The sequence below is a fragment of the Pleurodeles waltl genome, chromosome 8 (genome assembly GCF_031143425.1).
Source record: "Pleurodeles waltl isolate 20211129_DDA chromosome 8, aPleWal1.hap1.20221129, whole genome shotgun sequence".
NCBI lineage: Eukaryota > Metazoa > Chordata > Amphibia > Caudata > Salamandridae > Pleurodeles > Pleurodeles waltl.
The window spans coordinates 606724516-606741467 of NC_090447.1; the positions used below are offsets into that span (position 1 = coordinate 606724516).

The 16952-nt window shown below is 42.0% G+C and overlaps 1 protein-coding gene across 3 annotated transcripts in view; it reads left to right on the plus strand.

Moving 5' to 3' along the window:
- Nucleotides 1-16952, plus strand: part of SH3KBP1 (SH3 domain containing kinase binding protein 1) — a 1044962-nt gene that overhangs the window by 1002468 nt on the left and 25542 nt on the right. For all 3 annotated transcript variants that reach the window (XM_069204692.1, XM_069204693.1, XM_069204695.1), the window contains one exon: nt 9692-9820. In XM_069204692.1, the coding sequence (XP_069060793.1) occupies nt 9692-9820 (129 nt within the window). The remainder of the gene's footprint in view (nt 1-9691; nt 9821-16952) is intronic.

Below are 16952 nucleotides of genomic sequence, written 5' to 3' on the forward strand. Positions count from 1 at the left end.
TCGCTCCTGACTCTAGCCGAAATATCCATCCCATGCTGTTCTGATCAGTTGTCACTATTGTTGGGTTTGTGAAAGAAGACCTGGGAATAGTAACATCCTCATGCACAAAATCTGTCTGCACAGTCTCTCATACTTAGATCACATCTCTTCCATCTAAGTATCTCCAGAATAGTTCTGAAAACGATGGGTTCCTTGCCACTGCCTCTACAAGGCACCTCAGTTGCTTTTTTACATGATTGTCTTTGAAAAGGCATTATCCAGCCACTGAGCTAGTGCACAGAATTGCGATTTATGGACGCATTGGATTTATGCGTCCATTGGACACATTCTGCTGTAGTTCACCCTTGGCTGTCCTGCAGATTCCATGTTAGCCTACTAAGCAGCCCCACCAGTAAGCATTTTTCCTCAGTGCCATGTGCATAATAGGTCCTTAACATCAGATGTTGTACTCTGGCAGCACACGTCTTCCTTGCACACCTTGTCGGGTTCTTCCATGGTTGTGCGGCACTAGAGGTTATCTAGTCTTGCAGTGGAGAACAGGTTTTGGGTCTCCTCTGGCTTACTGCACTCTCTTCGAGCCCTCTGCTGCACCTGAACGAGGAGGAGGATGCGGAAAGATTCTTTTGATGAATGGTAATCCATTCACAACACCTCAGGAGGATAGGATCAGCCAGGGTTCAATTTAATCTATTTTTTTCTGGGAGGCCTGAACCCACTGTTTTCAGAGCCGAGGCCTGCAATAGAAGAACCTAAACAGAGCTCAGAGATGCGCTGTGGGTCACTGCAGCACCAAGGATAGGGGCTGCTGCCGTTCTGTATAACCACGTAACATATTTCTTTCTTTTTGAAAAAAAAACATCTACTAGGGGCTTTTGGGAGCATGCGTATGATGCACTGTGATTCCAAAAAGGAGGGACTGGCTGCCACCCTGCTCCCTCCCAAGCTCTGACACTAAATGGGTATGGTGTAATGCAGCAGGAGCCCTGGTGATTCCTGTTCTGGAAGGCACAGAGCAGGCCCTCAAAACAGCGTTCCCTTTTTGACTGCTGCAGTAGACTATTAAGGCAAAATGAGTGCTGTGGCCTGAAATAATGGACAATAACATTTTGTTCTTCAATATTCTTCCTTAACACACTGCAATGCGGAGACTGGAATAGCAACGAAAAATGATGCTCTTCTTTAACCCCTTCTGGTAAGTTGCAGCACTGTCACAAACCCTCCTCATACGCAGCGCAGAAGCTCCACTAAAGTCAGTTTTGGAAAGAGCGGCTGTCATTTTCTATTCCAACGGTCAAAGCGCATGCAACACGAGGAAAAACAGGCGTTGCGTACTACTGGAAGGCGTATGACAGGGTAGCAAGTTTGAAGTAAGAAAAGAAGGTGACCTTGGATCTAGTTGACAGCCCGCACAGTTAGAAAAATGAAGGGCCAGAATGGCAATATGCTTAATATTGGTATTGTTTTCTATTTTTTAATTAATGTTTAACTTGCTGAGCTTTTGTCCATCAAGAAATTGTTAGTAAAAATACAATGTTAAAAACCCTTGTTTATATTGTTATGAAGATATCTACACGCCAAAATCGGCTTACACATAGGTTGTGTCGAACATAAAGTGTAATAGTGAAGAATATTGAATCAAATGAGTACCCATGTTATGTTTGAAAAATAAGAAGAAAGCATAATCCAGGGGTCTAAAACCTTTTCAGTAATAAAAGTTACTTATGTTCAGTGAAAATCATCCTGAGCTACTCTTGTTATTAGGGTTGTAATAGTGACAACATAGACAAGATTACATGAGTGACCACCATTTGGAAGATTACCAGCACTAATCTGTGCAGAGCATCATGCACAGTTGCCATCAGTAATGTAAAACATGCTTTGTCAATGTGGAATTCCTGTACAGGTGTAATGCGTGACAGCCATAGCACCATGCCCAAGTCTCATCAGTACCACATGAGATATCACTCAAATACCAGCATTAAATGTTTTGAAAATTCCCCCATTTTTCTCAGAACTTCAGCTTATGGGTTCTGGAAAAAAAACCTTTTTGTCTCATATACACACTTTTCAATTTTGACATACATATATTTATTCAACTAAGCAAAAGCTTCTAATTTAGTAGGTGGGACTGCTCACATGAGAGCTACTTACATGTTGCTAAAGAGCTTCCAGCAGCTCATAAACTACTCATTGGAGAACCCTGGTGTAATCTGTACTTGCAAAGAATTGTAGTCTCATGCACTGTGTACTAGAAACCATGAGAGTCATCTTGTGTTGTTGAAGATGTCACTCCATTCCACTCCTTGAGCTGCATTCTGATACTATGAATACGAACAGCAAGACTAATTGCAGCAGTGTAGTGTGGCCAGGTTTATAAAAATAGGAGTGATCCCAAGGTGACTAGTGTGTCTGGGAGTTAGCCATTTTCTCAGCTCTCATTTTTAGCTCTGACCACAGAGAGCTTAAGCGCACACAACAATGCCACAGTTCAACAATCTATAAATAGAGTGGGCATTGAGTCAGCCCCCTTCAGCTGTTAGTTGCTTTGAGTCAGCCCTTTTCAGACACTGCTTGTGTGGAGTTAAATTCACATTTTGGAGCACCCCTTTGCATTTCACAACTATCTACATTTTGACCATTTGCATTTCACATCGATGATAATGCAAAATGTAGTCCATCGGAGACCCTGCAGCTAACAAGTTGTGGCTTTGCCTTCAGTGTCCTGGCTTCCAAGAATGATTAGGCATTATTGGCGGAATGCATTATAGATCCTAGTGACAGCTCTCCTATTTCTGCATTGTGAGCTGTTAACGGCTACAATAATAAATGCCACATTCTTAGAATGGGGTTTTTCAATCAAAGTAACAAAACTCCTATTCTAAGATGGGCAGCATTTTCCATATAGCAATACAGATACTTTAAAAAGCGATTTAATGTGTGTGAATTAATGGAAAAATGAAAACTGAGAAACCATATTAGGGGAAGCTAAATCATGGAAAACCAATTTTAAGGAAAGACCATTTTAAGGAAATACCAATAAATTGAGCATTGAAGGAAACAGTTAACAGAAAGATAATTCTAAGGAAAAGTCCCAAATTACATTAACTTGGGTGAAGCGTATGACTTGTGAGGGGTTTTTGGGTTCAGGGATGGCTAATGTTTAGGGGTGCTGAGGAGTTTTTAGGTGTCACGAATGGGTGAAGCCAAGGCACAGAAAGGTTTTTTTAGGTTCCAGTGATGGGTGGAGTTTAAAGGTGGTGAGCGTTTTTAGGGTTGAGGGACATGTGGAATTTAGGGGTTTGAGGTGCTTTTATGGCTCTGGAATGGGTGGAACCTAGGGGTGTTGAGAAGTTTTAGGGTTTCTGGATTGGTGGAGTGTAGACCCAGGGAGGGTTTTTAAGGTTCAGTAATAGGTAGAGGTTAGGGGTGGGGAAGATTATTTAGGGTAGGATTGGGTGTAGTTTAGGGTGGCACAGAGTTTTAAGGATTCAGGGATGTATAGGGTTTAGATGTAGAAAGGTGTTTTTACGGTTCAGGGATGGGTAGCGTTTAGGGGTGGTGCGGGGTTCTATGAGTTATGGATGGGTGATGTTTAAGGGTGGTGATGTTTTTTTTAGGGTTCCAGGATGGGTGGCGCTCAGGTGTGGTAAGGGGTTTTAAGTGGTCAGAGATGTTTGGGGATTAGGCATAAAAAGGGGGTTTTAGGGTTCATTAATGGGTGGAGTTTAGATGTTGTTGAAGGCAAGAAACCCCTAGATGATAGACCTATCATCTGCCTTAAAAGATCTCCAGGTTGATAGCAACCTGCACCTAAATCAAGCATATAGCATCTTCAATTCAATGGTGAAGAAGCAATCAGAAATGCGCTCATTCCTGGGACATAAGGAAAAAATGAAGAACAGAAGCCATAGTTGGATGTCCATTAATTCATACAAGCGTCTGCGTACCAAAAATATCTAGTAGAAAGCTATAGTCTCTATTTTAAAATAAGGCTGATAAAATTTTGATATTAGATTTTCACCTCACTAGATAGATTACCAAAATGGCGAACACACCATGAATGAATAGATGCAGACTGTGCCTGCTCCAGTGAGAAACTGTGATGCACCTTTTGTGTACTTGCTCCTGTATTTTACAGAACAAAGATATTGTCCACCACCAGTAGATCCCCAGCTTGGTATGAAAACCTATCTCCAAGCAATAATTTTCTGTTTGAGAGGTGATTTCCCAATTGTGTCCATTCGTTTAATTAAATTTATGAACAAGGTAGAACAGCCACTAACTGAAAGGAGCCTGCTGCAAGCAGGAAAGGAGATGGTGTGCATCAAATATAGTTGGATCCAAAGAAACATTTTGTGCTAGAATTATATTTTTTAGTCATCCTAATTGCAGGATAAGAATATTAAGCTCCGTTTTTATAGGAAATCAATGGCACATCGTTTTATTTATTTTAAATACAAGCACATTAGTGCACATGATTAGACAGTCTCCATGGTGTATGCCTTTTTCTGGTAATTTTATGTTGATGTTATTTTTTTTTTTAGCTAAAATGTAACTTGTGGAAATATGTATTGGATATTTAATAACCCTGCAGAAACTAGGGAAAAGGCAGGTCTGGCGGTCTAGGCGAATACACACGCAATGAGAATAGTATGCTTTATGGACTGGGGGCCGTTTCGGGGGTGGGATTTGCATGGGTATACATTTTATCTGAAGGTGGTTTTTATTAACCAAAATAAAATTACTTACTTACTAGGTAGTAAGGGTTTTATAGTTCAGGGATGGGAGGAGTGTAGGGGTATAAAGGACTTTTAGGGTTCAGAGATGGGTGCAACCATTGTATTTACACCTAAGAAAAGAACCATGCAATCTCAAACAGAAAGACATTCTATGAAAGGGTGAATGCAATTCATTCTAAAATTTTCCATTAAACAGTTTAGATGAAATGGTTTCTCAGTAATGGTACTCCATTAAATTATTTTCTATGAAATAACATACGACCAAAGCTAGTACCTATACTCACTCTATGCCGCTATGCCTCTGCCTGTTATCGCTGTGTGCAAGAATACAAGCATTGGAAACATGAATACATTGGGAACAGGTGTTTGTTGATGAAGGCTGTGCCTTTTCCTCTACACTCCACATGGCATACCACCAATCAGGGCCAGCCTAAGCATGCCCCTAGGTGAAATATGGAGTGCTGTTTAGCCTTCCTCACACACCAACATCTTGCATAGTATACCGTGAACTCTCATTGGTGTCCAGTAACTGCCAGGCATGAACATCACACTGCACCTAGGCCTGTGTGACAGAGTAGAGCCTCGTCCATGCTCCTCCCACACCCAGGTTGGCTATTTCAGTTGCACAGAAGTGCTATTGTGTGAATGTAAAGAGATGGAGAGACATAGTTAGTCGAGCTGTAGTCACTAGTAGGCTGAAGGTGATCTGTGGCCAGGCGATGGGATTTTTTTGCCCTGGTCTATTTTGTGCTTTTGAGCACCTATGGAGCTGACACCAGCAGGCGAGCAGGGGTGACAGTCTGCCATCTGTTAGTTTCAAACAATTGTTATTGACATAGTCTCCTGCTTTCTTGTCCCCTTTCTTGGCCTCTCCTTGTTTTCATCTCTCCTGTCTACCCCTCTTGCTGCCTTTGGCATTCGTATGAGAAAGCCATTGAGGCCAAGCCAGTCTTCCTTCTGACAGGGCTCAGGGAATGCAGAGGAGCTTCAGATGCTCCATCCGATCAACAAAATGCAGCCATCGACTAAGACCTCATATATCGGAGAAGTCATATTTCCAGTGACCCAAAGAGGACAAGGTGCTCTGCTTCAGTCATTTTCTGGGGTTTCTACTTCAGTGCACAGTGCAAAGGAGGTGATGGACACACAGAAAGGAACATACACACAAAAAGGCATGCACTTTCAGTGGTTCACAAAAATAAGAGTACATTGTTACACATATAAGCACACACATGCTGGTACACACAAATAGGCATAACATTAACACAGGCAAGCACAAGCACACACCCACCCGGCCCAGCACAGTCGTTCATGCTTTCCCTTAGTTACAAGTGTTCAGTCAAAGAGATATGCACAGAGCTATGCAGTAGCAAGCACACATAAAAACAGGAAGAGACAGGTATACACCACACAATCAATCACTCACATAGATTTGCCAATGAAATTCCCCATACAGAACAGAGATGAACAGTAATTCATCCACATTGCCCTGAATAATCATTCACTCTAAGAGGGCTGCAGGACTGCATGATAATTCATTCTGTTGCATAGACATATTAAAGACGATCTGTGTGGTTTTATGTGACAATGAAAGTAAACATTGGTATTTGTGCCATGTTGATAAGCAGTTGTTTATGCAGCTGTTTCTGTGCTTCTTATGTCTCTGTCCTATTTTTTATCTGCAGATCTTGCTGTGGTGGTGCATTGCAAACCTGTTTTTCCTCCCCAAACTCCTTAGCAGTAGCTCCTTCTAGGTTGGCTCAGAGGGCATATGTGTACTCTACAAACATTTATTTTATAGCAGTAGTACTATGTTATTATAATGATAGTTTGGCCCCTGCACTTGTCTCCCATTAATAAGTAATTTTCAAACATATTTGAGTTGAGATTGTTATAAAAAAAAGTTGGGTGATTCAGTTGTGAGCCCCTCCCTGGGGCACCATTGGTAGCTTAGTAATGTTTAACTCATTAATCCTTAAAAAGTTGATTTTGGGGCACTTTTCATTCATCAAAAAATTACAAAACATATTTTGATGTGATTCAACACTGAGAACTAAATTCTTTTTACATATGTTTTCTTAGGTGAATAAATATCAATCCATCATTTTCTTTGTTTCAAAGATCCATTACATGTTACATATCTTCCTTAACTTTCCCCATGCCTTAGACAATATGAGTTTTTAAAAACGTGTCACTTTTTCAAGGCTAGAGGCAAATACATAAAAAGAAAAAATAATCAATTTTTCTAATTCATGCACAACTACCTTGGTTATCCAAGATCAAAACGGCTTCACAAAACACAACTTCATTATGTTGTTGCAAAATGTTTCTCATCATATCACACTGTGATCACTCACCATATAGATGCAAACTGTTATTATAAATCTCCAAGTTCCACTCTGCATTTGAGTTTACATCTATAAACATGAATTTAATTTATCATTTAACTCACTTTTGTGTATTCTTATGTTTTACATTTAAAAGACTATTTACAGTCAGGTGAAAACCTACAATTGTGCACATACCCTGTCAAATATTCCTTTTTATTTCCGTTTTCTCATAATATTGAATTTCCCATAAAATACCTCAATTTAATTTTAATACACATCTTGAAACAATCATTGATATTGGTTGTTGTAAGATAAAGATTCATATTAATTAGGTCAGAGTATTACTTTAATATGACAAGAATAACTAGCTCATGCAATGTTAGTTGACAGTTCAAATGACTTAGTAAGGTTCTATCAGTAGACACCTGACTATGAATTGAATATTGAATAAGATATTTGATTGATATGTAGACAAAACTGACAAGATCATATTCCCTCAGGACAATAATCATATGTTACTCCTCTCGACTGATACTACGAAATTGGCACAACACTCTGATAGGAGTCATATTATCAGTTGTTAGCTTGTTATTCAATTTACATTTTTTAGCCTTCATTACTTATGTCTTTAAACCCTTCTTTTATAAGAAACAGTGATGATATAAACAAAACAGCCATACAGTATTACATTGATAATTTGGTGTCTATTTGTCAAATTTTAATTAGGTGCTTAATCTGTCTACAGAGATTACACAACATAGTTATGCTATCGAATTCAAAGTGATAAGCTGACTTAATTAATATAAACCTTCTGTTTTTTACAGCAAATCAATAATTAACATTAGCTGTATTAGCAAAACTATGCGTGTTTCAGCTGTAAAGTTATATAAGAGAAAACCAAAAGAAATAACATGACTGAAAGGATTACGTAGACATGATTATTCTGGGGACAGGGTTCATCCCTCTTGAACTCTACAGAAAATGTCCTTGGATAATCATGTGAAAGGGGAACATTTTTCAGACAATGCAAAGTGAAACTAAAAGGAATGTGACTAGCCAGTGAGGTTTGTCTAACTTTAATTTCTACTTTTTGCTCATAGAGGTGGACATTTTTTCAAGATGCCCTTTTATTCTTTCGTTCTTGCATTGCATACAAAATAAACTAATCAGCAAGCTACTGTAATTCTGAGACACACAATATTGTTCCCTTATAAAAGCGAAGGGTGTATTCACCCATGCCAGATTTCTAGCATAACCATTCACAGTATAGATTACCCTTCACCCCCACCCTCCCAAAGGATCAGTGTTGGACAGTCCTACTGCAACGCTTGGGGTTAAAGCACGTACTGCAGAGGCCTGAGTGTAGCTTGAATGTTACAGTCATTAATCCCAGTATTGTCATTCACCATATCTTTGAGGTCAGTGCTACCTAACACAAATTATACTTTAAATCCTCTTTCAGTGCATGATGAACCTATCAGAGTTTAATGAACAAAGGCCTAGGAGCTCACAGAAACATTAATGGGATCTTTTAATTTGATCCCTCCTCCATAGTTCTGCTTGGAATCAGCTAACATAAAGAGCAATTTCAAACATCAGTGTCACCAATGTTAAAGTTCAAGGAAACACAGATTATTGGTTAATGTCCTCTTTTATTTACCAGTACATAACAGGATCACTTGACACTGTGTAAAAGCACACACATGTAAAAGTCGGTCAGTTAATGGCTCTAAATATTAAAAGTATTATTGTCAGCAGAAAATGGGAAAAATTCTTCTTGATCATCCACATGCAGAGCGTCCCTTAATTTTGTCAGCTCCTCATACAAACCCAGTCGCAGGCAGAAGCTGTATGTGAATACATTATCACTGAGGGATTTCTTACAGTAATTCTTTACAAAAGCTCAGACAAATGTGGCAATCTACGGCAATGGTAAGGCAAAAATAGCTTAGTGAGTCAACCACATCTCTGCTAAAACAGGAACCCAATAGCCCAACCAAATATCCAGTCCATTTCACCTCAGTATAACCTCCATCATGGAGTCAGCTGGTAATTCATATGGTTGCCTGTTTCCCAGATTCCTACTAAAATGGGCGTTATATGAGGACGTGGTGTAGTAATTCCTTCACTTCTGTTACAATTGCATTGTTCATGGTGTTATTATTTCTTGCTCCCATGTAGTCACCATGGGTAGAGATGCTTTCTTGAGCATCTGCGGGGTCTCTTTGTAAACATAATAGTACACCATATTATACATGGAGTCAAAAGGTTTTTAGAAACAAATGGTTGTTGTATTAAAGTGTTTGACATGTTCCTAACCCTATCTTAATATCGGTTCAAAAGTAATGCAATAATTGAAACTATGTATCAATGAAACAAAGAGAATACTTCCTCTGACACTTCCTTTTTCTTGCAATGTGCACACTCCTCTTCTATCTCTTTCATGTCATTGGGCATTTTTGGTTTCCTATTTGCCTGCGAAATTAAAAAAAATAAAACATTTAAAACTAGGTCTTTTGTTTGAGGTTTTTGTCCTGTTGATTTCCAGGTATGCCTGTAATCTGACACCTCATGCGTTTCAGTGTTAGTCTGTCATTTCTTTTTTTCTTTTTCTTTTTCTAGTCTTCCCTCTCAAGTCCTGATATCTTTGACTCCCCAAGCCCAGATGATGAAAAAGAGGACCTTGTTTCTCTTACACAGAAATCTGCTGAAATATCAAAGAAATCTCCACGAACCGTGACTATATCGCAGGTGGGTTTAATGGCTCTTAACTCAGTAGTTATATTTTGAATTATCTACACATTTATGGTTGAAGGCAAGCTGTTAAGAAAAAAGCATTATTTTTATTATTTGAACTAAATAAAAAATATTCTGTTTGACACAGGGCTTTTGTAAATGTAATATTGGCTTAATTGGAAAAGCCTGTATTTGAGGAATTATTCCATCCCAGATATCCAGCACATCATTGCTTGTCTAGAAATTAATTTACCAAATTCATGAAAGGTTTGCTTGCCAACACGCAAACCTTTAGCCTGTAGCACCTTACAGCATCTCACTGTAAAGATTCACTTATTAGGCACTGTCATCGCTCTAAAAAATCAAATTATCTACAAGCATTACCTCATTCTCGATTATACATCAGCCTTCCTTTGGAATAGATTTGCAAAGTAATTTGTCCTCTGTTTCACACAAAAGTGCTTTTTAGGTCAAGCATAGCAGCGCGCACGGCCTGCCCTTTCTCAACATGTTGTAATCTATTTTGAAGGCCTTAACCACGCCCAGCCTTTCAAAAATCCCTTGAAGTCATTGGCAAATGCTCTATGTTTGTCCCGCCTTGAGGTTGTTTTGTTACCGCCTTGGAGACTGACTCTGTTACATGGATTATTGCACGATTGGGAAGGTACCTTAGTGTGGTGCACCATTTTTGTTTTTTGCCTTGTCACTTTGCTCATGGCAGTATGTTGTACCTTTTTCTTTCTTTGTTTCGGACATCTTACTGTTTGTTTGCAATATTTGCTGGGGCTTTTTTATTTATTTATTTTTTGCAGTTTTATGTAGCGCGAACTCGACACAAAGGTATTGGAGTGCCTTATTTTTTTTGCAATTTTATATAGCGCCAACTAAATACAAAGGTATTACAGCGCTTTACATGAGCAGTGGTTACAATAAACAAGAACACGTTCATTTATTGCAGGAAGGGGAGAATAAGGCCCTCATTATAAGTCTGGCAGTCTTAAGACCACCAGACTCGCAGGGGCGGTCGAACCGGCGCGATTGCCTCGGCGGTCCAACCACCACATTACGACCGTGGCGGAGTCACCCCGGTCAGATCGCCGACACTGCCAGGTTGCCACCAGCCAACAGCCTGGCGGTCTCCGAAGTTGTAATCCGCCAGGGTGGTGCTGCATGCAGCGCCGCCCTGGGAATTATGACTCCCCAATCCGCCAGCCTTTTTATGGCAGTTGGACCGCAACGGCAAGACTGGCGGAATGGAAGTGGTGGGAGCCCACATGGACAGCCTGCCACCCTTTCTACTGCCCAAATTAATGGCAGTGGAAAGCAAGCCGGGTGCTGCTGCACCTGCCGCACCGCCACATTGCCGCTAGATCGATTACTAGCCGGCTTCAATGTTAAGGCCCTGTTTCAAACTGGGCTGCAAAGCAGGCGCCATTCTTAACAAAATCATTATAATTCATTTACATCAACCTTGCAGAGATGAAGAGGAGAAAAAGCTATATCAAGATTGTAATTTGTGACATTCTCGTTCTGTCAAGACCTCTGAAGTGGATGCATTAACCAACTGACTGAGTAGAGCTTAACTAGGTGATAGCACGTGCTCTTGATAACCCTCAGAGGGTTCCCATCCAAGCACGTAGGTTAGTTTTAGGCAAGAAGGTGGCAAAATGCATTGTCTCCAAAATAGTGGAAAAGGAGTTGTGAATCCAGACCCAATCACTTCACGGTCTCAAGCTTGATAGCAAAAAACATCTAGCCTTTGAATGTAAATTGGGCATCTTTAAATGGCGTTCCGTTAGTGAGAACTCAACACAAAGGTATTACAGCTATTTACATGAGCATTGGTTACGTTACACAAGAACACATTCAATTTTGATAGCAAGGGAAGATTAAGGGGGTCATTCCGACCCCGGTGGTCAAGGACCGCCGGGGCCGGGGTCGGCAGGAGCACCGCCAACAGGCTGGCGGTGCTCCGCAGGGCATTCTGACCGCGGCGGTACAGCCGCGGCCAGAAACGGAAAGTCGGCGGTGTACTGCCGACTGCGCCGCCATGGGGATTCCGACCCCCTCACCGCCATCCTGTTCCTGGCGGTTTCGACCGCCAGGAACAGGATGGCGGTGAGGGGTGTCGGGGGCCCCTGGGGGCCCCTGCAGTGCCCATGCCAATGGCATGGGCACTGCAGGGGCCCCCGTAAGAGGGCCCCACTTTGAATTTCAGTGTCTGCTCAGCAGACACTGAAATTCGCGACGGGTGCTACTGCACCCGTCGCACACCTTCCACTCCACCGGCTCCATTCGGAGCCGGCTTCATCGTGGAAGGGTGTTTCCCACTGGGCTGGCTGGCGGCCTTTTGGCGGTCGCCCGCCAGCCCAGTGGGAAACCCAGAATGACCGCCGCGGTCTTTTGACCGCGGTACGGTCTTCTGGCGGTCCCAGCCAGGCCGGCGGCTACCGCCGCCGGCCGGGGTCAGAATGACCCCCTAAGTGATTTGCCCAGAATAACAAGATGTTGAGACTTGAACAGTGTTCCGCAACTCCAAGGCCCTTACGCCACAGCATCGCGCCTAGGATTCTTTGTCTGGTGCGTGTTGGGGTAGTCTGGGAATAAATTCTTTTTATTTTTTTTCATATAGCACTTGGTCACACAGGTTCTGTCATTTCATAGTGCTGCAAAGCAGGTGCCATTCATAACAAAATCACTATTATTAATTTGCAGTTAAGCTGCTCTTCAGTTATTCAGTTATAGTACACAGTCAGTGTTTTAGAAAGTTAGGCTGGTATTGCCAATGTAGAGGAACAATTCCTTTAAAAGGTTAACACACCGAAATTTGTAGCTGCCCTCCTTTCTTTGCTTCTAACTCTTTTGTACCCCTCATTCTCTGGGTTAAATGCCACAAAGGTGCCTCTATGTGACTTGTTTGGTGCTATAAAACTTTAGGTAAACACATTAGAAAGGGTTGCATCTCTAGGGTATCAAAGCCAGTCTGTAGGAATGAGGCAAAAACACTCCCAAGGTGGTGGCCTTTTTGTGTCCTCTCTCCTGCAGCAACAGGCCTGGGGGGGTTGCTGTGGCATCTGGCACACATCCGCTACACTACAAACCAAAACACATAGGTAAAAGACATTGGGGGTCATTACAACATTGGCGGGCGGCTACCACCGCCCGCCAAGCTGTAACTCCCGCGGTCCCCATTACAACATCCCCGCTGGCCCAGCGGGGATGCAGCCGCAACATAGGAGCCGGCTCCTAATGGAGCCGGCGGTGTTGCGGCCGTGCGATGGGAGCAGTAGCACCTGTTGCGCTTTTCACTGTCTGCTATGCAGACAGTGAAAAGCTGCACTGGGCCCTGTTAGGGGGCCCCTGCACTGCCCATGCCAGTGGCATGGGCAGTGCAGGGGCCCCCAGGGGCCCCAGGACTCCCCTTACCGCCAGCCTCTTCCTGGCGGTGCAAACCGCCAGAAACAGGCTGGCAGTAGGGGAGTCATAATCCCCAGGGCAGCGCTGCTTGCAGCGCTGCCGTTGCGGATTATCATCGCCGGGGCTAAAACGGCGGGAAACCGCCTGCCCCGGCGGTGCGACCGCGGTGCTACCGCCGCGGTCAAAATACGCCGGGAGGCACCGCCAGCCTGTTGGCGGTGCTCCCGTCGTTTTGGCCCTGCGGTTGGAATACCGCCAGGGTCATAATGACCACCATTGTCATTTACAACTCCAGTAGTTTTAACTCTCACGAATGAGAGACCTATTGCATTGCAAATGCTTGTCATAAGAGTCATGTATCGACTTCCCCCTCTTATTTCTAAAATCACTTTCATTTTTGCAGATATTCCAAGTTCAATGTGAAGGGCTTATTGGGGTTTGCATTGAACTTGCACAAGATTGTTGACATTCTTTGGCTTTTTGTCCTATGTGGTAGTCAGACTGGAGCTTATCACTCCACAAGCTCTCTCCGACGTACTGGACAATTGATAACTCACTTGTTATTAACATTGAAAGAAGACCCATCCTGGTGACATCAATGCCCAGTATTATCTGAAATATTATCATGAAAGAAAAATGTTGATTCTGTTGCCATACGTCAGCATTACTTTCTAAATTTAAGTTTTGGGGGATGGTCAACAATGATTAAAACCTTCTTGCTTGATCTCAGCTATGTTGTGAGATGTAGTTTCCAAATTGTACCTCCATAATACCAAACTTGTTTCTTAACTATTTGTATATTACGATGGATATGGGTATAAAAGAAGCACTTGTTAAGTGCTGATGGAATTGATTGTCGTAACATCACAGTTTCCTCCATTTTGAAATGCTCCTTCACTATCCTTGACTGAGCTCTGATCTTAGTCTACACAGTTGTTCATTTGAGTTGAAAATGAAATGGAAGAGCACACAAATGGAGATACCTATAGGCAGGGATATTGTCATACAATTCAATTTCTTACATTTCTGAACTGACAAATCCTTTCGGAATCAGCCACTCTGCGGTGGGCTTTGCAGAGTGTCCTGATACTCAACCAAGGTGTCACATTAAGGACATAGATCATCAAACACGTATAGTGTTGTCTTAATTTTAAATAAGCTTAAATATTTTTATATGAATAACAAACCGGTAGCTGTACTATGGAACATTTGGTAAATAAAGCAGTCCATTCATTATTGAGCTTATAAAGAAACACAAAGCAGGGTAGGTGGTTTGATGTCTTTAGTACACACTCCTTCTAGGAGTTCCAGGACATCTCCTCATGGAAACAGAAGGTGGGCAAATGTGTAGCTGTACATGTCCCAGTGATTAATTAATTGTCAAGAATCTTTCCAGTTTCCAGTTCGGGAAGGGCTCTAATATATTGGAATTTCCCTATGTGTTTATATGGCTTTTCAACACCACTAATCAGTGTATCTTTGAAATGAACCATCTTCTCAGGGTCAGGAGTGATGGTTTACCACGCACCCCAGTATTTTGCCCTTCCTACAGAAGGGATTTGGGGCATTTTTGTTCTTTGGAGTCAGTGCTCATGGAAAACCACCATTAAACTTTGCTGTCTCAGATAGTGGGGGATCAACAGCAGGAATTGATGTTAAACATCCCATCAGGATCCCTCCTTAAAAGAGTAGCGGACAGGAACAGAGGCATTAGTAAGTTTCTGTTACTAAGAAATGTTGGGCCAGATGTATCAAAGTACCATTTAGCATTTCCTAAATAGCAAGTGTTAAGAAATAGCTATTTCATAAAGGCAAAATGGTATGTAAGAAAATAGTGATTCCCTAACTGCGATTTCTTAACAATCGCAATCGCTATTAGGGAATCGCCGTTAGGGAATGGGACTCCATTCATCCCTACAGGTGCGAATGGTTTTCCATTTCTTAATTTGCAAATTCCTTTTAGAAATTTGCAACTTAGGTAATGTAAATCCAAGGGGGCTGGGGGCTTAAGGCCCCCTTCGATGCACCCCACAAAAAACAATGTGCACATGTAAAACGCAAACATGACCTAGGGGCATGTGTGCGCTACATGGCACTTTAAAAAATGAAAATTGTGAGTCGCAGTTTTAGGGAATTCCCTAAAAATTGCGATTCCCTTAAATTGCACTGTGATGCCTTACATACATCATGATTCACACCGTTTGTGAATGTAAAATGTCTTGATAAATCTGGCCCTTTTAATTTCACAATTGACAACAACTTCTCTCGAGCCATAACGAGTAGGTGGGATGTTTTTCCCTTTAGCATTTTCTCCAACTGGTTCTCCTGCAGAGTTGCCTCTATATCAGCCAGAGATTCAACCATGGCAAGTTCTTGTGAAGACTTGGTAAGACAGCCCTTCTTCAAAACTGTTCAGCTACAGTCTCCCACTCCTTCCTATCCCATGTTGAGTAACTCAGCTATTATAGTGAAGATCCCAGACATATTGCTAAAAATGTCCCTGAGCCTCGGAAATCATCTGAATCTGGGCATTTCGAGGATACCTTTGCTCATCCCAGGCAGTCATCTCTCTCTCCATTTAATGCAAGACAGATGCAGACACCGCAGATGATTTGAATGAGGAGGTAGAGCAAGATTATCACTCCTGCTTTTTTCCATTCTGTGTTGGATGATGTCAAGGTTTCTTTGGGTCCGGAATCGGGCTGAATCTTTCCCTCAAAAAAATAACATATATTCTGTGTTAACTGTGAAAGCTAGCTAGAAGCTATCCTTCCCTATCGTGGTGAACACTGGCTACTAAAACATCTTGGAAAAACACTCTTGCAGACAAGATAGCATACAGGAATTTCAGAGCTCCCACAGAAGAGGGAGTACATGCTTGTGTCACCTACCTTCCTTTGGGGAGCATGGTGTGCAGCAGCAGTCTCATGCGCAACCCACATGCTCAGCAAAATGTGTCTAGGGTGATTTCCTTCTGTGTTGCAAGTTTGGCCATAAAATACTGTAAATAGGGTGAGCTGTATTGTGGTGAATGTTGCGTGAGACTGCTGCTGCTGGCTGTCTCGTCTCACAATAAAGAAAGAACAGAGAACATCAAAAGCTAGTATAGTGGAGAGAAAGAACGGACAGGAAAATGTGGAGAGTAACAACTGCTATGGAGAACAGGAGGTAAAAACAAGCAGATCACTAACAGCTAAAGGAAGAATGAACAATTAAGAAGTAGCGGATGCAGGCACAGCTGACAGTAGAAATATGGGGCAGGCAGAAGAAATTGAGAGAGAAAGAACTGTAGAATACGTAGAGAATAGCAGTGCTTGGTAGAGAGAGCCTAGGGACACAATGGACAAAAGAGCAGAAAAAGCTCAGTAGTGGGGAAATAATTGTGGAAAGGTGGGATTAATGGAACAGCTGCAGAAAAGGTGGTTAGATATGGACAAAGAGAGTAGGACTAGTCAAACAAGTGTTGAAAACAAATAGGATAGTGCCAAGGATAGCGAGGAGCAGAGGAGAAAGACTGTAGAGCTAAAACTGTGGAGGACTGAGTAAGAGTCAGATGCAGAAATGGATGAGGAGCAGGAATCTCTGAGGAATAAGAAAGGACTAGCGAAGAGAAAATTAGGGAAAGCATAATCTGCTGTGATTTGGTGGCAGACCGGGGCAGGCATAGGAGGGCTGCGAACTACATACAATTTCACTTTTGTCTAGCTGAAAGTTTGAAATATTTTACGAA